The 26,697-nt window shown below is 42.5% G+C and overlaps 1 protein-coding gene across 7 annotated transcripts in view; it reads left to right on the top strand.

The window, feature by feature from the left end:
* Positions 1 to 26,523, top strand: part of SYT17 (synaptotagmin 17) — a 76,227-nt gene extending 49,704 nt beyond the window's left edge. For all 7 annotated transcript variants that reach the window (XM_030579062.1, XM_030579061.1, XM_030579056.1 and 4 more), the window contains one exon: positions 25,247 to 26,523. In XM_030579062.1, coding sequence (XP_030434922.1) covers positions 25,247 to 25,443 — 197 coding nt within the window. In that variant the 3' untranslated portion in view covers positions 25,444 to 26,523. The remainder of the gene's footprint in view (positions 1 to 25,246) is intronic.
* The last annotated feature ends 174 nt before the right edge of the window (positions 26,524 to 26,697 follow it).

Below are 26,697 nucleotides of genomic sequence, written 5' to 3'. Positions count from 1 at the left end.
TTGAGCTCTGTATAGCTCATGGTGTTGGGTGTTTTTGAGTAAGACCTTAAAAGCTGAGATTCTATTTGCTCCTTGTAAATATTATATATCCCATGATGTAAATCCTTGGCATTTACAAGCCAAAATATTCCTCCTTCTGCTTCTGTGAAATGTGTTCTGTATTGGTCGTCTGTCTGCTACACTGCTTCCCCCTTTCAGTGGTTGGTGAAATGATTTTCATAAGAATATACAGTTATATGTAATGTGCTTCACCGGAGACATTTTGTGCCTAATTTTCAGAGATGATAAGGAATGGGAGAAGGAAGCGGTCTCAGGCACTAGGACCCAGATCCACAAAGGTATTCCATTGATTTCAATTTCAGTTCAGTTGGGGCCTAAAACCTTTGTGGATCTGGGCCTACGTGTGTGGAGACCTTCATTTTTGGGTGCTGCATTTGAAAGTCAGTCAAAACTTATAAAATGTTGGCTGTAGTTTGTAAAGTGCTTTGGGTTAAAAGGTGCTATGTGCATAGCAGCTGTTGATACTAATACATTCCACTACCCTTAAATATTTGTACAACTAAAAAATAGCATGTCAACAGCTAGTGGAGAATATTTTTTTTATTTTGGTGCCTCAAACCTATTGACTAGGAGGTGAGCATTTGTATGCAAAGCGCGGTAGAAATGCACTGTGCTTTTATTCTCTTAGCCTTTTGTGCACTTGATAGACAGCCCCCAGTGCTATCAGCTGGTTAATTCTACACAGACCATGGATTGGCTCTATGCAGACAAACACAGCAGCTATTAAAGAATGGTCCATGTTAATTGTCATGTGTCTCTTACTAAAGGAAAGATGGAATTTGGCCTGGACACCAGAATTATAGGCAGTTAATTTCAAGTGGAGCCATAGGGTGATTGCCTGCCAAGTACACAAGCAAGCAAAAAGGGAGCTTTAAACCCTAGAGATTAATACCTCCAAGTGTTGAGGATGTAAAGATATCTACTCACCTCAGTCAAGAGCGATGCTGGAACTTGCCGAGCTATACTTTTTAATCTGAGTTTTGATCATTTTCCAAAAGACACTTCATTATAAAGTGGAAAGAAACTTCTTAGAATCCAAGAAATGTGGTTGTTCCATGTCTGTAAGCTAGTTAATAAGTATTAATGTTGTTAATATTAATAATATTTGCATTGCAGTATTGTCCAGATGGCCCCCAAAGCACTAGTCCCTCCCAGGCAAATGGCCTGTTAGTAACTCATTAACATCTCTTCTTCACTTACCTGATATAAAACAATAATCCTTTGATACCCCCTCCACTAAGGGAATATATGCAACCATGTGATCCTACTGCTGTCACACCTCTCTTCCTCCTTTGACACATCCGTGTTGTGCCTATTTAGATTGTAAGCTGTTGGAGCAAGAAATGTCTTCTTCTTTATGGCTGTACAACACCGAGCCCAGTGGGGTCCTGCTTCTGACTGAGGCATCAGAATACTGTTATCAATGTAAATAATAGCTAGTAATTGCATTGTGCTAGGCACTGTGCAAGCACATAGAGAATCAGAAACATGGGCCCCACCCCAAGGAGTTTACATTCTAAACATGAGTCTGTGTAACAAACGATAGGAGGTGAAGCTGGGAGATTGCTCTTAAAATGGAGGCATAGCAGGAATCCTCTTGCTGCACCCCAAAATGTAAAATACAGCAGAGTGCTCTTAAAGAGATATGCTGTAAAGCGGGTGGCTGGGGTAGGGAGGGAGCTTGTGCCGTTTTTGCTTGTCCGCACTGTATAATTGCGGATTGCAGGATCTGGCTATAACTTTAGGTATGTCTATGTGACAGTCAGTGAAATCCTTTACTTCTAAATTGTTTGTAGGTTTCAGTCTGGCTAGCTCCACTTCTCATGGTACTATTTCTCAATTCAGTCTGAGGGTGCAGCTTTTAAAGTGCCCAAATCCCATTTTTAATAGGGATTTAGGGCCAGATTTTCCCAGATATTTAGCTGCATAAAGGTTCAGATGGGTGCCTGATTTCAATGGAAATTAGGTACCTAGGTGCTTACGAAAACTCCAGTAGGTGCCTAGCTGTATCTGCATCTTTAGATGCCTAACTGCCTATGACACCTGGTCCTTAGGCTCTGTCAAGTGTAATTCCCAAATCTGGACTTTAGCGTCCAGGATATGGGTACTAGCATAAAGTCCTCTAAGCTTAATTACCAGCTTAGATTCTGTAGCACTGCCACCAATCAGGAATTTTTAGGGCCTGATACCCTCTGGTCCCCCCAAAACCTTCCCAGGGGACCCCAAGACCCAGATTCCTTGAGTCTCACAACAAAGGGAAATAAACCATTCCCTTCCCCCTCCCTTCTTCCTCCCAGCTCCTTCCCGCCCTGGGAACACTAGGAGATCGCCTGATTCAGCTTCTTGAATCACCACACCGAGAGAAGTGTTACCTTCCCCCTCACCCACAGGCAATACAAGCTGCGTGAATATAACACAAAGAGAAAATTTATCCTTCCCTTCTCCCCACCAATTCCCTTGAACCTTAACTAGGAGAAAAAAATGAACAGGTCTTACAAGCAAAACTTTTAATAAAAAAGTAAAAGGTTTATATCTGCACGTTAGATGGTAAACAGTTACAGGGTCTTTCAACTTATAAACAATAGAAAGAAACTTTCTCCAGCAAAAACACAATTTAAGCTACTTCCAGCAAGTACACATATGTAAATGAAAAAAAAAAACAAATTAAAAGACTATGACCGCCTTTTCTTACTCACAATTCTGAATAGATAAGAGACTGTAGCAGGGAGATTGGCAGAAACCTGGTTGCATCTCTAGTCCCGTCCATGACCCAGAGAGAACAAAGCCAAATCCCAAACCACAAACAAAGGCTTCCCTCCACGAGATTTGAAAGTATCTTGTCTCCTGATTGGTCCTCTGGTCAGGTGTTTGCAGGTCACTGTTTGTTAACCCTTTATAGGTGAAAGAGATATTAACCCTTAGCTATCTGTTTATGACAGGCTCCTAAATCACTTAGGTGCTTTTAAAAAACTTACCCCAGGGCTCTAATTAACTTCTGCTCGATAGAAACTGCTTTGGCTAAAATAATAATCAAATTGCACTGCCCAGTAGTAAAACAAACCCGTTTCACCTCTCTTTTCCCCACCCTCCCCAAGGAAGATTCAAGGGAGATTTAATTGCATCTGAATTTTTGCAGAATATTTCGGGTTTGGATTTTGTTGTTGTTGGTTTGGTTTTGAACATCCACATATTATTGAAAAAGATTCCTTCTGTTTGTGTATAAGGATATTTATTCCTTTTTTAAGCCATTACAACTTGATGCGAAGAACTAGCACTTCCATGAAATTCTGTGTTGCTGTTGGTGATAGATGCTTGTTTTAGGTATAAGTGCTGAGGGTGCAGTGCCCTCCCCTGCTCCCTTCCTCCCCCCTCCCCTCCCCGGCTTGAAGTGGTTTCCATCATATACAGGGTTTGCAGTTTGGTTCAATGACTGTCAGCATCCCCACTGTAAAAATTGTTCCAGCACCCCTTGTTTTAGGCACCATTTTGTGACACAAAATGCATGGACACTAATGGCTAGTCAAGTGTAACAGTGAAGTAGTGTAATCTGTCACTGTTCTATCACTATGCTACATCTGGTCACCTGTTCTGCTGAGCTTTCCTGACCAAACAGGAAATAAAATTCAGTCTTGTCCCTGCCTCATAGCAATCACAGTTCATGGAGTAGGCCTTCTGCCTCCAGTACTTCTGGCCATATTAGAGTGGTGATTATTGCAAAAATATAAATCACATGATCAAGACACTGAGATATTGGTGCTTTCCACTGGTATTGTAATGATAAGGAGCCAAATCTTTAAATTTTCCAATTAGCTTCATATGTTGAAGCATGAAATTGGCCTCAACTGCAGGCATGACCAGAGATGCACCTGAATTTTGAACTGCCTGAATATGTGGAAACTTGACCTTCAAACATCTAAGTAGTTAAATGTCAACATCCCCTTTAACTGCCAGTTTGCAGGGGTTGCAAACTGTGTTAGATGTGGGGCCAGAACATGACCCAGCTCTCATTTCCAAAGCATAGTTTTCTGTCAAAAATTTCTTCACACATTTAGACACACAGAGAGCCTCTTGCTTTCATACCCAAACAAAATAAACACCCCTCTCTACCTGTAAGCTAATCAAGCTATTTCTCTTCCAGGCTGGAAAATAAGAAAATGAGATTATTTCTATTTTAAAATACATGCAAGGCGCTCTGATACTGTGGTGATGGGAGCTTTATAAGTATCTAGCTACAGACAGGGATAGCTATCTTGCTGCTAAGCAACCTGCATTAAAAATTACATTTCAGTGCTGTCATAGGGCACACCCCTCCTCTCCAGCTCTAGTGTGGTGCTACAGGCACTCCCTGCCTGAGATTCTTTTCTCTCAGGACCCCTTAAGGACTCCATAGAGTCCAAAATGGTGTAAGACAAAATTCTCTTTCTGGGATTATGCTTTAGTAAACACAAATAAACTTGACATGAAATCTCTCCTGTTGGCTCAGGGTTTGCACAGCCTTCTCTTCTTGGGGCCTGTGGACTTTGGGAGTTCTGCTCCCTTAGGAGAGACTCCGTCTCTGTGAGCACCTCTCTGGAACTGAGCCTTGGTGTCCGTCTACACTACAATAAAACAGCCTTGGCTGGCTGGCTCAGGCTCATGGGGCTATAAAAGAGCAGTGTAGTGGTTTGGGGTTGGGCTGGAGCCTGGGCTTTGGAACCTTCCCCCCTTGTGGGGTCCTAGAGTTTACAGTGCAATTTTATAGACTTCATCTCAGGCTGTTTTGTTGCTGTGTAGACATACCCTTGATGACCTTTTATCAGGCCCAGGCTTTCATTATTGAACCCCCTACCTTGATGAACTCATTCCCCTTAAATTAGCTCATCACGGGTAGCCTGGGTCCAGTGGACGGTGCTGTTTCTGAAACATCTGAGTTCCATTAAATCTGTGTAGTTCAGTTATAGGCAAAGAAAACTCCATTGATGTAAGTGGGGTCACTTAGGATTTGCACCCGTTGCATTTAGATCATAATTTGGCCTTTCATGTCAGGATTTTTAAAATACCCTTAACTCAGCGTTCATGAATTTGTGCATCACACACCCTATGGCCCTTGATCTGGAGTTCTAACAAGAGCACACAGTTGCTGTCAGCACTGCCCATGTTCCTGAAAGGTCATTCTTCCAGGTCCCTGAGGCTTCAGAATGTGATCCTAGTGGTATTACAAGAACATGAAGGGAAAGCAAACAGTGGTCCTGGGGCCACAATGTTGATAGGTCAGGGACACATAGACAATAAATGGGAAATGGTCTTAACCCCCTAGCAGGAATTCATGGAGAATGGACACTGCAAGTTGAGAGTTTCTTATAAAAATAATAGCTAATAATTAATTAATTAAACCCCAGCACCGCACAAAGTGGCGGGCAATTTATTTGTTCTATAAAACTGTAAAACGCAAGCTTTCTAAATCCATCCGGTCATGGGAAAGCAGACGAAGAAACAGAAGCTAGATGACTGGAGGTCAGACCAGATGATCACAATGGTCCTTTCTGGCCTTGGAATGTATGAATAAGCTCTGCTACCAGGGTGCTGATGTACCTACAGCAGAAGTGTAATGTGAGTGAATTCATCCTAGATGTCAGGAGTAACTGAGTGATCCTGTGGTTTAAATGAGAGTGATCGTTTACTGACTGAGCTCAGATGTTATAGAAGACCTCGGGTGCTGGACCCAGACAGGAGACAGAAGATGGGAAACGCGTCTGTGGCAGTTCCCTAGCAAGGAGCTGGAATGCTGCTTGTCTTCTTTGCGCTTCGTGGTATCAGCACAACACCCTCTCAAACTCTGTTTCCAAGCATGGAATGGGGCAGGGTCTGAAACTCGAAATCTGACCCAAGATTTAATTATAAAGATAACCAAATTTGGACTTTCCTGTAAAGGATGTATCAGTATTAACAGAATAACACCACTCTCCAAGTTGCATATGGTGCTGTTTGCAAATATTGATAGTAAAAAGAAATCTACACGTGCCAGGACTGGAGGATATATCCTTCTCGTGCTTTCTTTCCCTTCTCTCTGCATCTCTGTTAGGCATGAACATCCTTCTCACATGCATATAGCTAGCTGCAGCCAGTTATGCAAAGGAAGTTTAATGAATCGTTTTCAAGTGCATAGTTTGCTAGTGAATGATGACTCCATGGAAGCCTTTGGACAAAAATGGGTATATTGTTAGTGAACCAGGAAGTAATGTGTTTTTTTTTCTGGATCCATTAATGAACATTCCTTCTTGACGCCTTTGAAGCCATGGATAGAATCTGAATCTAATGAACATTCTTTCCCAACCCCCAAGTTAGATCATGAGATGCTTTTCATATGAGGATGTGACTCTGCCTTCTGTTGAGCTCTGTAGTAATTATAGCCTTGTTTCTAGGATGTAAAGTGTGTTCTGAAAAGGAATCCTCTTAGTCTGTCCTCCTGTCTGGTATTATACTGTTGGATAAGCGTTGAAATGATGGAGAAACAACCACAGTATCCCATGACTTATCATTCATGGCATAACTTTTTCCATGACGGCCAGCCTGCAGTGCATCTGGCATTTTAGCAAAGGATGCTTGCTCAGTGGGCTTCCTTTTTAAATGTTATGGTACTTCATCACTTTTCAGGGCAAAGCTGTATCCTCTGTTCATAGACTGTACTGTAGCAGGGCAAGATTCTCAGCTGATTTGCCTGACTCTTGTAATGTATCAGTATAGCAGCCCACCACACTGCTTTCTGGTAGTGTTGACTTTCAGCCACAAACGGTTCTGTACTGATTTTGAAACGGTGTCCTAGAGGAGGAAGAATCTGTCTCTTGTTACCAGCCCCCAAGCCATCCTGTTGAATCCAGTCTTTGTGTGTATTAGCAGCACTGGCACTCTTCTCAAGCTGACGATTGGCAAGCCATTAGAGAAGAGCAGAAGGTAATGGCATGTTTTTTTGGCTAGCATGGAGCAGGTGACCCCGTCAACATTTTGTTTCCCTGAAAGTTATGGCCTATGGGCCATAGTCCTGCAGGGGTGCCAGGCAGGGGTGCCATCGACTTAAATGGAAGTTACGCCTGAGTAAGGACGAAAGGGCTTGATCCTGCAGGGTGGGGTAGTGAGGCTTGAGAGAGATGGCTGAGTGTGGTCATGAGTCTCACTTCATGGGGAAAAAGAACAGGAGTACTTGTGGCACCTTAGAGACTAACAGATTTATTTGAGCATAAGCTTTTGTTGGCTACAGCCCACTTCATTCATAGACTCATAGACTCATAGACTCTAGGACTGAAAGGGACCTTGAGAGGTCATCGAGTCCAGTCCCCTGCCCTCATGGCAGGACCAAATACTGTCTAGACCATCCCTAATAGACATTTATCTAACCTACTCTTAAATATCTCCAGATTTGGAGATTCCACAACTTCCCTAGGCAATCTATTTCAGTGTTTAACTATCCTGACAGTTAGGAACTTTTTCCTAATGTCCAACCTAAATCTCCCTTGCTGCAGTTTAAGCCCATTGCTTCTTGTTCTATCATTGGAGGCTAAGGTGAACAAGTTTTCGCCCTCCTCCTGATGACACCCTTTTAGATACCTGAAAACTGCTATCATGTCCCCTCTCAGTCTTCTCTTTTCCAAACTAAACAAACCCAATTCCTTCAGCCTTCCTTCATAGGTCATGTTCTCAAGACCTTTAATCATTCTTGTTGCTCTTCTCTGGACCCTCTCCAATTTCTCCACATCTTTCTTGAAATGCGGTGCCCAGAACTGGACACAATACTTCAGGTGAGGCCTAACCAGTGCAGAGTAAAGCGGAAGAATGACTTCTCGTGTCTTGTTTACAACACACCTGTTAATGCATCCCAGAATCACGTTTGCTTTTTTTGCAACAGTATCACACTCTTGACTCATATTAAGCTTGTGGTCTACTATGACCGCTAGATCTCTTTCTGCCATACTCCTTCCTAGACAGTCTCTTCCCATTCTGTATGTGTGAAACTGATTGTTCCTTCCTAGGTGGAGCACTTTGCATTTATCTTTATTGAACTTCATCCTGTTTACCTCAGACCATTTCTCCAATTTGTCCAGATCATTTTGAATTTTGACCCTGTCCTCCAAAGCAGTTGCAATCCCTCCCAGTTTGGTATCGTCCGCAAACTTAATAAGCGTACTTTCTATGCCAACATCTAAATCGTTGATGAAGATATTGAATAGAACCGGTCCCAAAACAGACCCCTGCGGAACCCCACTTGTTATACCTTTCCAGCAGGATTGGGAGCCATTAACAACTACTCTCTGAGTACGGTTATCCAGCCAGTTATGCACCCACCTTATAGTAGCCCCATCTAAATTGTACTTTCCTAGTTTATCTATAAGAATATCATGCGAGACTGTATCAAATGCCTTACTAAAGTCTAGGTATATCACATCCACCGCTTCTCCCTTATCCACAAGGCTCGTTATCCTATCAAAGAACGCTATCAGATTAGTTTGACACGATTTGTTCTTTACAAATCCATGCTGGCTATTCCCTATCACCTTACCACCTTCCAAGTGTTTGCAGATGATTTCTTTAATTACCTGCTCCATTATCTTCCCTGGCACAGAAGTTAAACAAACTGGTCTGTAGTTTCCTGGGTTGTTTTTATTTCTCTTTTTATAGATGGGCACTATATTTGCCCCCTTCCAGTCTTCTGGAATCTCCCCCGTCTCCCATGATTTCCCAAAGATAATAGCTAGAGGCTCAGATACCTCTTCTATTAACTCCTTGAGTATTCTAGGATGCATTTCATCAGGCCCTGGTGACTTGCAGGCATCTAACTTTTCTAAGTGATTTTTTACTTGCTCTTTTTTTATTTTCTCTTCTAAACTTACCCTCTTCCTGTAAGCATTCACTATACTAGACATTCCTTCAGACTTCTCAGTGAAGACTGAAACAAAGAAGTCATTAAGCATCTCTGCCATTTCCAAGTCTCCCGTTACAGTTTCCCCCTCCTCATTGAGCAGTGGGCCTACCCTGTCCTTGGTCTTCCTCTTGCTTCTAATGTATTGATAAAAAGTCTTCTTGTTTCCCTTTATTCCCATAGCTAGTTTGAGTTCATTTTGTGCCTTTGCTTTTCTAATCTTGCCTCTGCATTCCTGTGTTATTTGCCTATATTCATCCTTTGTAATCTGACCTAGTTTCCATTTTTTATATGACGCCTTTTTATTTTGTAGGTCACGCAAGATCTCGTGGTTAAGCCAAGGTGGTCTTTTGCCACATTTTCTATCTTTCCTAACCATCGGAATAACTTGCTTTTGGGCCCTTAATAGTGTCCCTTTGAAAAACTGCCAACTTTCCTCAGTTGTTTTTCCCCTCAGTCTTAATTCCCATGGGACCTTACCTATCAGCTCTCTGAGTTTACCAAAATCCGCCTTCCTGAAATCCATTGTCTCTATTCTGCTGTAATCCCTTCTACCCTTCCTTAGAATTGCAAATTCTATGATTTCATCATCACTTCCACCCAAGCTTCCTTCTACTTTCAAATTCTCAACAAGTTCCTCCCTATTTGTTAAAATCAAGTCTAGAACAGCTTCCCACCTAGTAGCTTTTTCAACTTTCTGAAATAAAAAGTTGTCTGCAGTGCAGTCCAGGAACTTATTAGATAGTCTGTGCCCCGCGGTGTTATTTTCCCAACATATATCTGGATAGTTGAAGTCCCCCATCACCACCAAATCTTGGTCTTAGGATGATTTTGTTAGTTGTTTGAAAAAAGCCTAATCCACCTCTTCCACCTGATTAGGTGGCCTGTAGTAGACTCCCAGCACGACATCACCCGTGTTTTTTACCCCTTTTAGCCTAACCCAGAGACTCTCCACACTTCCGTCTCCTATGTCCATCTCCACCTCAGTCCAAATGTGTACATTTTTAATATATAAGGCAACACCTCCTCCCTTTTTCCCCTATCTATCCTTCCTGAGCAAACTATACCCATCCACACCAACATTCCAGTCGTGTGTATTATCCACCAAGTTTCAGTAATGCCAATAATGTCATAGTTCTATTTATTTATTAGCACTTCCAGTTCTTCCTGCTTATTACCCATACTTCTTGCATTTGTATATAGGCATCTAAGATACTGGTTTGATCTTGCCTCCCAGCTTTGCCCTGACCCTCCTTCCTCTCTGCCATTATAGCCCATGCTCCCTCCTGTATCCAATCCATCTCCCGGGTCTTGTTCCCCACTTACCTGTGGGCTTTGCTCACCTGTCCCCGTCGAACCTAGTTTAAAGCCCTCCTTACTAGGTTAGCCAGTCTGTGCGCAAATAAGGCCTTTCCCCTCTTCGAAAGGTGAACGCCATCTGTTCCTAGCAGTCCTTCCTCGAATAGCATCCCGTGGTCGAGGAAGCCAAAGCCCTCCTGGCGACACCATCTTCGCAGCCAGGCATTCACCTCCACGATGCATCTGTCTCTGCCCAGACCCCTACCTTCAACAGGAAGAATCGAAGAGAATACCACCTGCGCTCCAACTCCTTAACTCGTACTCCCAGAACCCTGTAGTCACTCTTGATCTGCTCAGTGTCACACCTCGCAGTATCATTTGTGCCCACATGGATGAGTAGCATGGGGTAGTAGTCAGAAGGCCGGATAATCCTCAACAATGCCTCTGTAACATCTCGGATACAGGCCCCTGGCAGGCAGCATACCTCCCGGGATGAACGGTCAGGGCGACAGATGGGTGTCTCCGTCCCCCTCAGCAGAGAGTCTCCAACCACCACTACCCTACGTTTCTTATCAGTGGTGGCAGCAGACCTCCCAGCCTTAGGGGTACGAGGCTTCACCTCCTTAACTGTTAGGGGTGATTCCTTCTCTCCTGTATCAAGAAGAGCATAACGGTTATCTTTTACCACAGCAGGAGGGTTCGCAGCAGCGGTGGAGCACTGCCTGCTGCTAGAAGTAACCAGCTGGCTGTGTCCGCCCTGAGCCTCCTCCTCCACTGGTGTGTCAGATACACCCTGAGGCATCTCCTCCTCCACTGGTGTGTCGGTAGTCCTTTGAGCTGGGACAGCTACGTCAGCTGTCTCCACATGGATACTGTCCAGGAATTGCTCATGCATGCAGTGGAAAATACAGTAGAAAGATATGTATACACAGAGAAAATGAAACGATAGTAACACCCATTTGTTAGTCTCTAAGGTGCCACAAGTACTCCTGTTCTTTTTGCGGATACAGACTAACACAGCTGCTGCTCTGAAATCGGTCATTGTTCATGGGGAAAGTTAGCTTAGGGGAGCAGGCACTGCTGGCTGTTGGGCCCCCAGTGACAGCAAGGCAGTGTTTTGGAAGCAGTTCTGACAGCAACTGGCCCTTAGTTTTGCAATACTCAGTCTCATGGAAGTAGCCACTACTGGCTGGCAATGAGAGTAATTGAAAATCCCCCAAACGGCAGCTGTGCCCATTGTTTGCTTTCACTGGATTATACCTAAACAAGAATGCCCTGATCTCGTTCTGTCCTCAGCATGTCCCTCACAAGCCCCTTACTCCCCAGCGTGTGCAATATATGCTTGCTCATGCTGCTGAGCTCTGCCTGCACTTTTTCACACCCTGCACAAGCCTCACTGCACAAGTGCTGAGCAGCCCCGGGATATGGAGTTCTAGTCCTGTGGCTCTCTGTGCTTCACTCAGCAACCTTCAGGATCCAGCCTTCAGTAAGTACTTCAGGATGTGGCCAATGAAGTTAAGTGCAGAGCAGGCAGTCGAGGTCTTAGGGTGACCAGACAGCAAGTGTGAAAAATTGAGACGTGGTGGGGGATAATAGGAATCTATATAAGAAAAAGACCCAAAAATTGAGACTGTCCCTATAAAATCGGGACATCTGGTCACCCTACGGGGTCTAGACAACTTGACCAGATTGATCCTTGCTATAACTGCATTGAAGTAAGTGGAGTTACTCCAGGGACAAATTTGGCTCCTTATATCAGGCTGAATGGTTTAATAAGTTAAATAAGAGAGTGAAAGAACTTTAATATTCTTTAAAATTAATACCTATGAAAACAAGAAATCCTTGTGGAGTGGCGCAGTTGCTGTACCTTGGTCAATGTGGCATTATCTCATCAGAAGGTAAAATTAGACTCTCAGATTCAATTGAATGTGTTGATAAGGTGTGCAATGTCAGAGTATATACAACTTTTGCCATAAAATAAACTGGGTTTTGCCTATATTTAATATTCCTTTGTTGAGTTTGGCATAATAAAAAGAACTTAGTAAAACTCCTATTTACAAGCTGATTTACTAGCCAATTTTGCAAGTGCATTTATTTTTACTGTGTTATGCCTCTCTGCCTCTTTGGCTTATCTGTCTTGTGTTTGTTTGTTATGGTGAAAGGATTCATTACAGTTTATTAGGCTGTATCTGTTCTATGCTCTATGCCCTAAAACTCTCTAAGTATCAGTAGCTAAAATACTGAGTGTGGAAAGCATTGTCATTCAACCTGATATTTATCTTTGCTTCCATAATTGTCACATAATATATGTGAATGTGGTGGCAGAGTCTGTCTCTGTAACCCAGAGACCGTTGACTTTAAGATGCCGCATAGCAATGGCGCTACTGTATTGAAGGGTTCTCTCTATTATCCAATTTGTCTCCAAAGGAAGGCTAGGCAATAATGGATTATATTCAAGACTCTTCATATGTAAATATGGCTTTTACATTTCTCTTTCCCATCAGATTCCTTTATCTCCTTAGTTTGTTTTCAGTGCTGCTTCTCTCCTAATAAAACTGTCTGCAGTGAAATTGATAACATAATTACCTTTCCTGCAATGGTTTTAAAATCAGCACAGATATTCTGTCTGGAACTGGGTTTCAATGTGATCCCTGACATTTTCTGGTACTAGGAACAATTTTTGGAGTTAAAGGCTTCTCCTTTTGCAGTGTCAACTTGTACATGCAAAAATGCGCCCACAGTTCTGTTCTGAGTGTGGATCTGAGGCATGGCACCCCAAAGGGAGTTTGTAAATCCAGAAGTTAGAGGAGTAACAGCTCATATTGATGCCTATGATTCACTGGTAGGGTTGTCAGGTGTCCAGTTTTCAACTGGAAAGTCCGGTTGAAAGGGGACCTGTACAGTGTTCAGTCACATGTACTGACCGGACACCAAAAGTCCAGTTACCACAGGTGGGAGATGGGGGGGCAATGGAGGATCCGTTGGGTCATTAATCCATGCCAGCCCCTGCTTAGGTTAGGCCACCTCCTACCTGCATCTTGTGGGTGGGCAGACTCCAGAGCAGAGGGAGCCCAGCTGGTTGTGGGGAGGGAGGTGGACAGGACCGAGGGAGGAGGAACCAGGATTGGGGAGAGCTGAGAGTGATGGGGGTGGGGATTGGGGGATGAGGTGCAGGAGGGGCAGAGCCTTGGGGGAAGAGGTGGGGAGGTTCTGGCTCTCCTGCTGTACTGTCCAGTTTTCAGAAATTAGAAACTTGGCAACCCTAGTCACTGCAGGCATAAGCCCTGGCCTCATAACTGCCTGAAAATATGCCCCTTCAAGTTTAGCTTGTTCTGCTAGACATGCAGATGGCTAGGGACTACGCTGTGCTGTGTGTTTGCATGCTCAGGCTTACCGTATACAGCCCTACTGCTGGGTCCTCAGAGCCATATCACATCTGTAAACAAAGCCACTGGTTGTGTTTGGAAGCCGGGCAAAGATGCCTGAAGTACGTGGGTCTGATCTTGCATTCTTTCACCCAACTTCAGGGGCAATTTTGCTTGAAATAGGAATGCAGGATTTGGCCCTAAAATGTCAGGTGAGGTGTAGCCACCCAGAACCAGATCGTCAGCCCAGGTAGGGTCCCATTGTGTCTACAGGATGGTGCAAAAGGAGCTTAAACCTGAATGCAGGCGGAATCCTCAACTAGCATAAAGCTGATGCTAGCCCCCTTTGCACCAGCTCTCCTGGTGCCTCCACTCTGCTGTGTAAAGAGCACTCTGGGGTAGGAGGAGGTGTTCCAGGGGGCGGAAGGAGAAGAGCTGCTGTGCTCCAGGCTCTGGTCATCCTTTCTGGCATAAGAGCCCAGCGCCAGTTCAATCCCAACCACCCCTAGGATTTGGGGAGGTAGAAAGGTGGCTTTGAACAATCTTTGCCTCCTTGCCCATCTGCTGCAAACATGAGCTCTGTGCAGCTCAGGATTAATCCCAAAGGCCCTGTTTCTGCTCTTGCTTTCACCTGTATAACTCAGGACTAACTTTGGGTGAAATCAGTGGATTTGTCCCAATATAAAACCAGTGCAAGTGAAAGGAGAATCTGGTTGTGCTCATCTGTTGTATTCAAATCGATTTAGAAATAGAGGGGAAAGAAAATACAAAGAACTGATACAGCAGCTGAATTCTGTGTGAATGCCGTGGAATAGATTCCAGACTCTTCTGCACAGCATCCTTTTGATTTTTATATCACGCTATATAAGTCTCTTTGTTCTCTACACCTGTATCTGTAACAAATACCCTGTTTCTAATCTGTAGAGCATGGATAGTTTTAACAGATCACCTCACAGAGCATGATGTTTGCACAACCCCAATAGTTGAAAGGTTTATCTGGTCATTAGGTAAATTCCTGTTAATTCCAATATTATTTGCCTGCTTGATTAGAAAACAAACAATAGGGCCCAGAGAAAAAAACACCCCCTCTTGGATAATTGATTTGCTGCTGTGAATGCCATGAAGTGCTACTTAACAGGAAAGTGTCAACTAGCATTTCATAGAGATTTTTCCCCCTCTCTATTGTTTGTAATACACACAGGAATGACTGCAAATAAAGCATGTTTCACTGTTAATTTTGTCCTTGTCATTTGATTAACACTGATGTCATGCAATGTTTCTAAAGAGTTGGAGGTTAGCATGGATTTATTGTGTCTTTATTCTGTCAAGGTTTACAAATAGTAACATCACCACAGACAACAGTTCTTTCAGTTTGGTCTTGTAGGTAGCTGGGTGGGGTGGGGAGTGTGGGCTGCATATGCAGCCAGGTCTTGATCCAGAAAAGCACTTAAGCAGATGGGTACCTTTAGACATATGAGTAATCCCTTTGAAATACAGAAATATGCTTAAAGTCACTCACATGCTGAAGTGCTTAGCTGGGCTCAGGTCCAGTGGCGCAGGGAATAGATAGTAAGAAAAGGAAATGATCGGGCCTACTCTCATGTGAAATTGCATGTATTCCCTTTACCCAACTTCTTTTTTAAATTGAAAAAATGATACATTGGTATAGCTAGTATTTTGTTCTGATTCATCTTGGGATCATATTCCCTGTGGTGTCATTTCTGGCTGTATTCAAGGTCTTCTTGTAAGCACAGACACCTGTCACATTTCTTGCTACTTAGGGGTCCCAGCACTGTGCTATAAGGGTGCCTTGTCCTCCCTCCCAAGAATAGGTAATAGCCTCAGTAATATGTGTAGGAGAACCTTCTAGGGTTTGTGTAGCATTATCAGCATGACCATGAGTAGGTGACATTGAATGTGAACTGGTGGTGGACATGCCAGAATATAATCACTGCACTTGTAGAGGCTGCCTCTTCGAGGTAGAATGTTATTGCCCCATTTAACCCAAATGGCTAGACAAAAATTCAGGGTCTAGTAAGTTGTTCCAGTTAGGAAGAGAAATTGGTGACCGGCATTGCACTCTTTGCAACCCAACATTAGCTCAAGGGTTAAATAACTAGCTATAGTGATTAAAATTCCATCTGCAGTTTAACATTAGCAGATGTTGCAGAGAGTAGCTTAATGAAGGAAAATTCTGATAAATGAATTTTACATTCAGTTCACAGACTCACTTAGACCAAATTCATAAATGTCAAACCACTGCCTCTTGTCTCTGATTTTCTTTTTTCTCTGATAAATGGTATAGGCTGAATTCTAGTTATACTGAAGGTGTTGACTTAACAGAGTTGCCTCAGCATAGCTGAAGGCAGAATTTGCTCCATATCCGTGAACCAGTTGGCACTGTAAGGTCGGAAACAGAGTCATGAGTCCACCCTATTCAGGCTTAAATTTTCATCTTTATTTATAAAATGCAGACAGAATCCTTGTCAGTTGTAGTGTCTGAACATATATTTATGCCAGTTGATAAATAGTTAAGATGGAATAGGTAGGGGCCCATGTCACTGAATTCTAGGATACTGGGAAGTTCTCCTGTATTTCACGATGGTCATTGATGCATCCGATCCCAGTCTGGTCCTGTCTCATTCCTTCAGTTTCTAGTCTGTTATTTCTCCAGTTAGGGCCCCTCCTTTGCTTGGATTTGCATATGTTTCCACATTTACATATTAATTAGCTTTTCTCCAATTAGCAGTAAGCATTTGTCTTAACCATACTTTACATAGGAGCAAGCATCAATTTACACAGCTTTTGCTGTTTATACCGTTTTCATTGCATTATATATTCATGTCATCTTGCCCTTATTTTTCCCAGGAAAAGGACTTTGAGCATTACAGGTTTGTATATTTATCAGGCTAATTAATTTTAATTTTGACCTAAAACACAGCATATGCTATGAACAAACCATCCCATTTGTCCTGCCAGCAATAGCATTATTTAAGAAAATCTATGTAAGAGGGGAAAAAATGGCAAAATAACACTCAAGCCAGACAAAGTAAGACTGAGGCATTGGCTGAGACAGGTGTTACCTCATCTAAACTCATTCACTGTCCATAATTAAAGTTATTAAAGTCTAACTAACTAAGCTCTTAATTTTCCCATTTAGCAATTCTTAATCTTTATATTTCAGTATCATAATTTAATATAGGTATATCAACATAACCCTTAATTTATTTGGCCAATATTCAAACCACAGAGCTATTTAAAGGCTTTTAAAATATGTAATGTGAAAGCAAATACATTAAACAAAACTTTTGGTAAAATTTGTTAGGAAATGAAATACGTATGGTAGAGGTAAATTAATGAGGAATTCAGAATAACTGAGGGAAAATGTTCCATTTGAAGCCAGGAGGGACTCCTGAACCTACTGAAATTATATCGTGGATGATAGAGTCATAAGGATTCATTCATTTCATTATTTTCTCTTATTGTTTTCCTTTGGAGTTAAACAGTTTAGTACAGCATCTTTTTATGTAATTGATTTAGGGCTTGATCCTGAAAGAAGTTGACTATAACCTGCAAGTCCCATTGACTTCAGTAAGAGTTGTGGGTTCTCAGCACCTTTTGAGATCAGGTGCTTAATAAATAATTCCATTTATTAATTTTAAATTATTTTGTTACTTGGGTATTGAACCTGTTCACCTGCGGGGGGCAGCAGAGTTCCTGCTTGTTTATACCTAACATTGATACAGTATTTGCGAAATAACTCGGTTTGACATATTTTTCAGGATATCTATATGTTTACGGCCCCAGCTCAATAAGGTACTTAAGCCTCTGCCTGACTATAAGCATGTAAATAGCCCCACTGACTTTAATGGCCCCATTGACTTCAGTGGAACTGCTCATTTGCTTAAAGTTAGGCACATGCTTAAGTACCTTGCTGAATGAGGACCTCTGTGCAGATTATTTCATAACTATAATGATCATTCAAAGGAGGAATCTATATTTTAATACCAACTTATTAAAATCTGTGCTTGCTGATGCTTTCCAATCCAACTTATCAATAAGACTTGCTTAAATTGAAAGTCTTGTTTGAGAAGCAAAATGATACTACATGCAAGTCAGTGGAAGTTCTGTGCAAGAATGGCAGGACCATGCCTTTAGATCTGTACTGTATAGGCAAAATATTCAGGATGCAAAAGCCAGCGTAATGTTACATAGTGGAAAACATGCTGAGCCCAGTGGATTTGATTTTTATGTTAATGCAAACTGAAGAGGTCTCTAATGAGTTTCATACCATTTCCATTGGTTTTCTAGGGAACCTGGAGTGCATAATCAGTTAATTCGCTAATCCTATCTGCTTTCTACCCCATCCTCACATACAGTTGATTTATTTTCCATTATGCACACTATATATTTTCAAAATGAGAGGGAGCCAAAAAAGAGCCGTCTCTCCTCTAGAAGAGCAAAGTACTGTAGTGTTTTAAGCAACCATTTATTTTAATTGTATTGGATCTAAAAACATTATATGCTGCTGGCAGGGGGACTGTTATTATAAATATGTCATTTGGGTTTTCTCCTTAAAGTTGTTTTACTGCTTCCCTTTTATTGCAATTCTCAATTAGGTCTTGCCTATGTTGTTGGGTTCTTTTTGCACCATTGTAGTTTGAAACCTAGGTAAACTGCACCCTTGCAAGTCATCTTTTACACCGGCACAGCCTATGCACAAGTTTGAGTTACATCTGTGTAGCTAGAGGAGGCTGGAATGAGTCACTTTGCCCACTGGCTAACTGGCCTTGTAAGAAAGAAACCTCCTTAAACCATTAGCAATATTTACCAAATGAAAAGCAATTGCAAGTGATCAGGAGACACGATTGTCTGCATGTGACCAGTGAGATCATGGAGAAGACTTTGAAGAGGGCAGTGGGCACACAAAACCAGATCTGCACCCACCAGCTCCCGTTGTGACAGTAGATGCAGATTTTCAGAAGAGCTTAGCCACCCCTCACCTCCCCCAGCGTATATGTGTGTGTGTTTCGTGCTGAGCTCTCTTGAGAATGTGGTCTACAGGGTCTGAGAATGCCACAGGAGAGAGTTTACTTCCGGGGGAGGGAGGACATGCGTGCACAGGTCCCATTGAATGCTCTGTGCCAAATGGAGTTGTGACCTTAGTGAAATGTTCCTATTCACTAAGGCAAACACACCGTCCTGTCCCCTGTATGCACTGAGGCCTTCTTGGCAGTGAAGCTGTATGGTTCCAATGCACAGGGGACAAGAGATGTTATCACATAGAGGGTGCTTACCTTTCTGCTCCCCAGCACATGGCTTTGTAGGGACCCCTGTGTCACAGCATGCAGAGAGAGGACTGATGGGGACAATGCATGGCCTGCCTAGGAGAGGAACATTGCTGGGAATGTGCTGCTGCTTGAATCTCCCAATGGCCAGTTAGTACCATGGGACTCTGCATTAGGAACGTGCACAGCACTGAAGTAGCCTATTAGAGCCATTCAGCAGTTACTCTGCAGGCTTGGAAGGAGGTGTCTCTCCACACGTCTGCCCAGTGCCTAGCCTGGCTACTCAGACCGGACACTGGGTATAGGAGGTGGGCCTAAGGCAGGGATTCTCAAACTGGGGGCCAGGACCCCTCAGGGGGTCATGAGTTTATTACATGGAGGGTCACAAACTATCAACTTCCACCCCAACTCCGCTTTGCCTCCAGCATTTGTAATAGTGTTAAATATATTAAAAAGTGTTTTTAATTTATAGGGGAGGAAGTCAGACTCAGAGGCTTGCTATGTGAAAGGGGTCACCAGTACAGAAGTTTGAGAACCACTGGCCTAAGGGCACGATCCAGCAACCCCTTATTCATGCAATGTCATCAGGAGTACTTACAGGACGCTTGTGGGAGGAAGGAGTTACATGGCTGGATCCGTTGGTCCCCATCCTTCACAACTGAATTTGGAGCAAACCTCATCACAGTAGACAAAGTCCAATCAGTACTTTAGCTAGGAAAAAAGCATTTAGGAAGAACACAGGTAGATACATCATATACAAATATGTTATTTGCATCATATTCATCCTTCAAAATGCAGTTCTTTTAGTGCACATAGATGAACCCAATTTTCATGTATATTTCAACATTTCCATTAAAAGGGTAAAAGGGAACCTTTTTATTTCAGAATTGATCTCTTCAATGACCGGCTGCAGTATGTGCAGATACAGAAGGAATTAGTTTCATTAGCACAGAGTGTCCAGTCACCTGATCTCTTATTTTTTAATTGCTTTTTGTTCTATCTTGGACTCAGAATGGATGTTGTTGTCACAGCAATGACTGCTATCGTGCAGAAATACCTCATGAGATCCGGTTGTGTAATTTCTGTTAGAGAGATTACAAAATGGAAAATAAGTGTCCACCTGTTCATAACCAGAGCTTGGCTGAGTTTGGAGGAATCCAGGTGACGAGAAAAGTACTTTATTTTATGCTTTAAAAAGCCATGCTGGGTTATCAGGTTTGCGGACCTGGGACCAGTTTTACTGAAGTCTTTAAATCAAGTGTTGAGGACATAGGTTAGTGGCCTACGACAGGAGTGGGTGGGTGAGGTTCTGTAGCCGACTGTGTGCAGGAGGTCAGACTAGATGATCATGATGGCCCCTTCTGGCCTTAAAAGTCTATGGGTTAACCCATCTTCTAGGCTTGCAGTGACCTCCCTGAAGCAAGCCTTGTGTTATTTAGCAAATGAATGTGCACTACTTGGACACTGCCTTCTTTCAGAGCTGCCTCATCTGAAGCAATCCCAATTATGAGTGCTTATGTGCTTCACTCTGGTGCACAAGGGAGGCAGAAAGAGGGCATCTGGAGCCTCTTCCCCAGGCCTGAAAGCAGGTAGGCTGGGTATATCCACAGTACACAGGTCATTTGGCTCACTCAGAACTTCCCAAAGATGTGTGGGCTGTGTCTCTGGGGCATTTCTATCTCAGCTTGCGCGGATGTGACCATTAGAAGCAATTGCTAATTGTCTGATAGTGGATGCACACATTACTGGTGGTCAGCTTCTCTCATCTCTGCCTGTGGAATCTCGCCTGGCCAGAGTAATTCCTGTCACAGTGGTTGTGCTAAGTAGCAACTCTGGTCTCCTCACTGTGTCAGCTAAGGTTGCTTGTGACTTGTGTTGTACCTTGGCAAAACTATAATTCTCTTAATGTGAATAAATAGGTCAGAGACTGCAAGTGTGTATAATGGGACAAACCTAGCAATGGCCATGTCTGAAGCAGCTGAGTGTCTTCACCAGCACTCTGAGTATATATATACCTTGGGAAAGGAGTGCTGTTTGCCCTTTAAAGCAACCCTCTGTGTGTGCAATTACTAAGAGAGCATAAATAGTGTAGAGAAGGGAGAATGGCCAGCACACCCTTATCGGTGCACCAGGCAGTGCTTAACTGGCATGCTGATAAAGAAAGTTCTACTTCTAAAGCAGGTAATGAACAACAGTTTCTTCCTCTGTAGTTGAGAGATGAAGCACATTATAACATACACCCAGTGAGGGAAACCTATAACAAATCTAACTGGTACAATTTGCTGGACAACTGGTGCAGTCTACAAAGATCCCATTTTTATTTTGAGCTTCTCTTACCCCTGTGTATGGAGTCTTCCAATTTCTCTTCCCAAGCTGTTTTTGTAAGAAACAAAATTAGCAGGAAAAGAAATTCAGTGCTTGGATCTGATTAAAAAGAGGCTTAATTTCACAGCTGTATCTTTAGAGCCTTCTGATTGGTGGTGCCTGTTAAGCAGTTCTGTTCCTCTGAGCCATTACAGATGGTTTACCAAGCAAATGCTGACAGTTTTAACAGTAGAACAAAACAATTAGCTCCCAATGATGAACTGCCTAGAATTTTAAAATGAGCTCATGGACTGATAAATGGAGCTGAATTTTTGGCAGACAAAGAAGTTTTATCTTAGCAAGCAGCAGCCTTTATTATCTCAAGATGTGAATTCATTGAGACTGTTTGTAGACATGATAGTAGAGGAGAGGGCTATCTGTTGCAGTCCTAAAATGCCACCTGATTGAAGTAAGTCTAACATCCATTCTGGAGGTGAACACTAGGAAATTTCTTTTCGCTTTTTTCAGAAATTGTGAAACCGCACCAGTGTTACCAGTGATAGCAGTACTAATAATGGTGGTAGTAAGCTGTAGTATAATTAGCATATTGCTACCCTAACGATTCAATATGCTAATTATCTGACACACCAGATAAGCACTGGAATTCTCCTTTGGGTAGTTAGGCTGGGAGATGAGTGCTGTACCCTCAGGTAGTTCTCTTGGAATTAAAGAAAATGGTTTGAAATGTATATACTTTAAAAGGCACATAAAATCACTTCAATCCAATCTGCCTAGGTTCACCAGAACAATACTCAGCTACTCAGTTTACAGTCCCAACATTAAGTGATTGTTAAGGAACCTTTTATTGCCTGGAATACTTTGCATTTGCCAATCTGTGCTGTGATTAATTAGTGTAGAACATCCTATCCCTGATGGTTTAAATTACATGGTATTGTGTCTCAGGGTTCTGCTTCCTCTTTTGTTGTTGAAACAAAGAGAAAAATAATACCGTTCTAGAAGTTGGGCGAGGGTGTGTTTTGGGGGGCTTTTTGTTGTTGTTTTTTGCATAATGTTTGTTTACCATCAGATAATAAATCCCCCTTGGGATCTTTCAGGCATTTCTCATAGTCCTGCTGGGTATGTTTGAGATGCATTGCCTTCTATGAGAACTCATTAATAACTCCTACAGGCTGTGTACTAGTTAAAGAGATGGATAGTCTGAAATTCTGCCTTGCATGCATGGCCATTCCACAGAAAACAGGGCTGATTCTCATCACGCCATGCTTTCCTTTGCAGTAGCTTTCCTTTGCAGTAGAGTGAATCAAGTTACTCCAGATCTCCACTGGTATAGCTGAGACCAGAATCTGACCTCCTGTCTTGGGGTATAAATCAAATTAAAATATTGATTGTACTTTAAAAACACACACGGCATTCAGAGTTTTAAAGTGGAATTTTCAAACACTGCCCTCCATGTTTGGAGCTCATATTGTTTTTATAGCACAGGCTCAGCAAAATGGTGTTAACTGTTTCTAAACTGGGACTGTCAAGTATTTGAGAGACAAAACTTTTATGCATTTTAGTAGTGTCAACTGGAAATATTCCAGAATAGTTTGATAGAACATCAGGTACATCTGGATATACCGTAAGTATCAGAGAAAATGGGAGTATTATATTATATGTCTGGCATTATAGACAGACATTATTCTCTGTTTCCCCCTAGGGAACATCATGCATTCGGAGAGCTGCAAGTTTAGAGGGAATGGCTTGCTGGTTGAGGCAGAGCTCCACTGGTAATTGCTTTGGGAGTTCATGCTGATAGTTGCAGCTGTATCTCCTGCTCCATGGGTGTCAGGGTCTGGTATGTAAGCTGTGCTTATCTGTGCCATGAGGGGAGAAGGCCCCAGGGAACAGTGCAAAGGGACAGGTCTATGCCCTGTCCTTGCAAAACCCTGTTCCCCAGGTGATGATGAGTCAGGAATTTTGTCTGGAGATTCCTGAGTAAATTTCCCCCTTCTGCAGATGGCACTTTGTATATGCAACCCTTTGTCTGGCACTACCTCAGTCCAATCCCCTACCTATTTTGATGGGAGCCAGATCGGGCCCTGAGTTAGCAGCCTGGGGCAGCATGATGTATTAGCCAAAAGGACAGAAGACAGGAAGCCCAGGGCTTCAGGCCTTTACAAGCCAAAGGCCATCCCTGCTGCATGCTAAGAACAGTACATTATACATAGTTAATTAGCATAGTTACAGAGTGGTGTTAGTATAATAGCAAATATAGAATTATAAAAAGACACTTGTAGGGAATAGGGATAGAGCATCCAGTGCTTGGTAACTTGCCTCCATTAATCCCCTGGAAGAGTTACATTCTGCATCACTTTATACTGGAAGTCTAGAAATCCATCCAGTTTTAAAGGTTTTTTGTTGATCCTTCTGATTCTAGCCAGTGCCTGGGAACCCTCTGACTTTGGCTATGTCTACACTATGGAGCTGAACCGCTGCAGCTGCGCCGCTGTAAAGTCTCCTGTGTAGCCACTCTGTGCCGGTGGGAGGGAGCGTCTCCCACTAACATAGTGCTGTCCACACTGGCTCTTTTGTCGGTGAAACTTGTCGGTCAGGGGTGTGTTTTTTCACACCTCTGACCAACAGAAATGTTAGTATAGACAAAGCCTTTGGCTTTCTCAAACCCTTTCATCCATCTTCCTACTGTGCTGATGGAGGACTTTGTCCTGCAAGCTGCTGGGTGCCCTCAATCCAATCTCACGGGAGTGTTCCCTGCTTTCCAGGGTCATGCCTTTATATTGCATAATTATGATTTCTGTTGCTGTGGGTGGCCATTTGTTCCACTATGAGAGGTTAATAGAAGGAACAGGATATTAGGTTTATTCCTCCCTCTTTGTTGCTTAGCTGGACTTTTAACAAGTAGCTCTAGTGATAATTACTGAAAATTGGCCCTTTATACACATCACACTGGACAGCCTTGTCATGTCTGATTGTTTTCTATGGATCGAGATCTCTGGTAATTTTAATTAGCACATTTGCAACTAGAAAATGAAAGGACTATACATAGCATCCATTCACTTAAAATCCTTCACTATATTTACCTGTTTCATCCTTAGTGAGTTTGGACCAAAATCTCAACCTCTTTTTACATAAAAAAATTCTACTATAATTGTGTATGAGCTAGTTGTTTTCCCTTTACGTTTTCTGTTTTCTAAATATCACTGTAACAAGCTCCAATTCGTTCCCACCAAGGTATGCATCTCAGATAGAATCTTATTTTAATCTATAAGATAACATTTATTTTTTCCAAGCAACTAACCAGGTCTGCATAACCGTTTTTGTAGGCCAAAATGCTGAGGTATTTTGCTTACAATTTTTGCAAAGTCTTTTCTATACAATAACCAGAATTTTACATACCATTTTCCATGCCCTGTCCATGTCCTCTATGTGGCATATGGTCTAATACAAAAATACATTTGATCACCGCAGACATTTACTGCGGGAAGATTCCTTCTTTCCTTCTGCCAAAGGTGCTGCTAATCTTAGGACCTCATCCAAAACTCATCAAAGTCAGGAGGAGTCTTTTTCCATTGATTTCAGTGGCCTCTGGGTTGTTCCCTTGGATTACTCTGATGTTATTCTCTAGTGATGAAATCCTGGCCCTATTGAAGTCAATGGCAAAACTCCCCAATCTGTGAGGCCAGGATCTCACTCTTGAGGACCGTTTGCTACTGAGCTCCTTTTTTTGACTGTTCTAGATTCCCTATGAATCCTTCCCTTCCTTTTCTGCATTACTCTGCTCCTAGCTGTGCTATGGGGATATGAGGATTTCTTGGTTTGTACATAAGTTCTGCAATTTACCTGGATTCATTCCTGTACAATTTCAACTGCGAAATGGTTCTTTCGATCTTAAAATGGTCCCAGCTGCCTGGTTGGAGTTCTGCGCTCACCAAATGTGGTGTTAGTAACTGAGAGAAGGGCGGCTTTCTGTAGATGCGATGGGGATGTTTGTTGACCCACTTTCGTTTCTGTTTCTTCAGTTTACGGCCACAACGTGAAAAGCAGCAATGACTTTGTTGGAAGGATTGTGATCGGTCAATATTCTACAGGCTCACCAGAGTCAAACCATTGGCGTCGAATGCTCAATTCCCATCGGACAGCCGTGGAGCAATGGCACAGCTTGCGGTCCAGGGCTGAGTGTGATCGCGTCTCGCCAGCATCTCTTGAGGTGACGTGAGAATGGTCCTTCATCACAACACAAGCAAACAGCTGAGGGAAAAAAATGAAACCCACACGCTCTCCCATGTGATTTCCATGGAATTGAAAGTAACTGTTAGAGCTGCTGGTAACAAACTGGCTGCGTTAGCCTACGTGCCTCAGTGGACCTTCATAATGCAAACCATGTATCACTTGCTCCTGTGCCCATTATTTTCGCAGGGTCACTACTAATGTGGCCTGTTGGACCTGTTGCTATTTGTATCATCTGCTGCATCCACACCACTGTTTTTAATCCATGTACGTTATAATGGAGATTATTCAAAAGGTCACTATTAATGCAGAAGCGTTCTTTACCTGCTCCAGCGTATTGCAGAGCAGATTATAGGCTGATCTGCCATGGAGATTCTGAGTTAACTGGAAACTTTTTGAGTTGCCTCCGCTACCCTTACAGTACCGATCCATGACTCATTTTATTGGAGATGTAAGTATTTGTGTGTTCTCTTTGGTGCATGTGGTAAATAGGTTAGAGTATTTGTTTTTTAAATGATAGAACATGTGGTAAAATCACTTCTAACTCCAGTTTTGTCTTTGTACTAGTTCAACAAAATTAAACTCCTGTTAGTATGTATGTGTGCCTTTGTGCATCTGGGTGTGTGTATGTGTTTGTGTGTGTGCAAGTGCAGTGTTACGCACACAGACCCTCACATACAACCATGTATAACATGGAGCTAATGTTATGTCAGTAATGAGACCCTGCCACTCTAATATAGCAATCTCTGTATGTAAAGTAGATAGAGTATGATATAGCAAAATAAACCTTTTCAATCAAGTGTATTCTGGAAAAGTCATGGCAAGTTTTAAAGACCTTTCTTATGTTGTGCAAAAGATCCTGCTTTGGGAGCTTTTGCAGTAAGAACACCCCAAACAACACCCGGTTTTAATTCCCTTCTTAGCAGGCTGCAGTGGGTCTTTCTGTGTTTTATGTACTAAACAAGGTAGTTTTTCAAACCACTGAGTGAGTTTTAGCTACAATCAAGCTGTCTGTTCTGTTGGATGCTTCTGTACATTTTTTCATGGCATATTGTCTGGTATGATGGAGAGTGTATATTTATTGAAAATAAAGATCTATTTATTTGTGCCATGTATACTGAGGTGGTACTTATTAGCCCAACTCAGGTGTCTGTCCAGTTCGGTCAGTTACGTTCAGTGCACAACAAAAAGAGAAGCCAAGTTGTTGGTCCTGATTTTCTTCTCACCGTCCCTGGATAAATCA

This window comes from Gopherus evgoodei, chromosome 10, assembly GCF_007399415.2.
Source record: "Gopherus evgoodei ecotype Sinaloan lineage chromosome 10, rGopEvg1_v1.p, whole genome shotgun sequence".
Taxonomy (NCBI): domain Eukaryota; kingdom Metazoa; phylum Chordata; order Testudines; family Testudinidae; genus Gopherus; species Gopherus evgoodei.
This window is presented reverse-complemented; position numbering and strand designations above follow the sequence as displayed.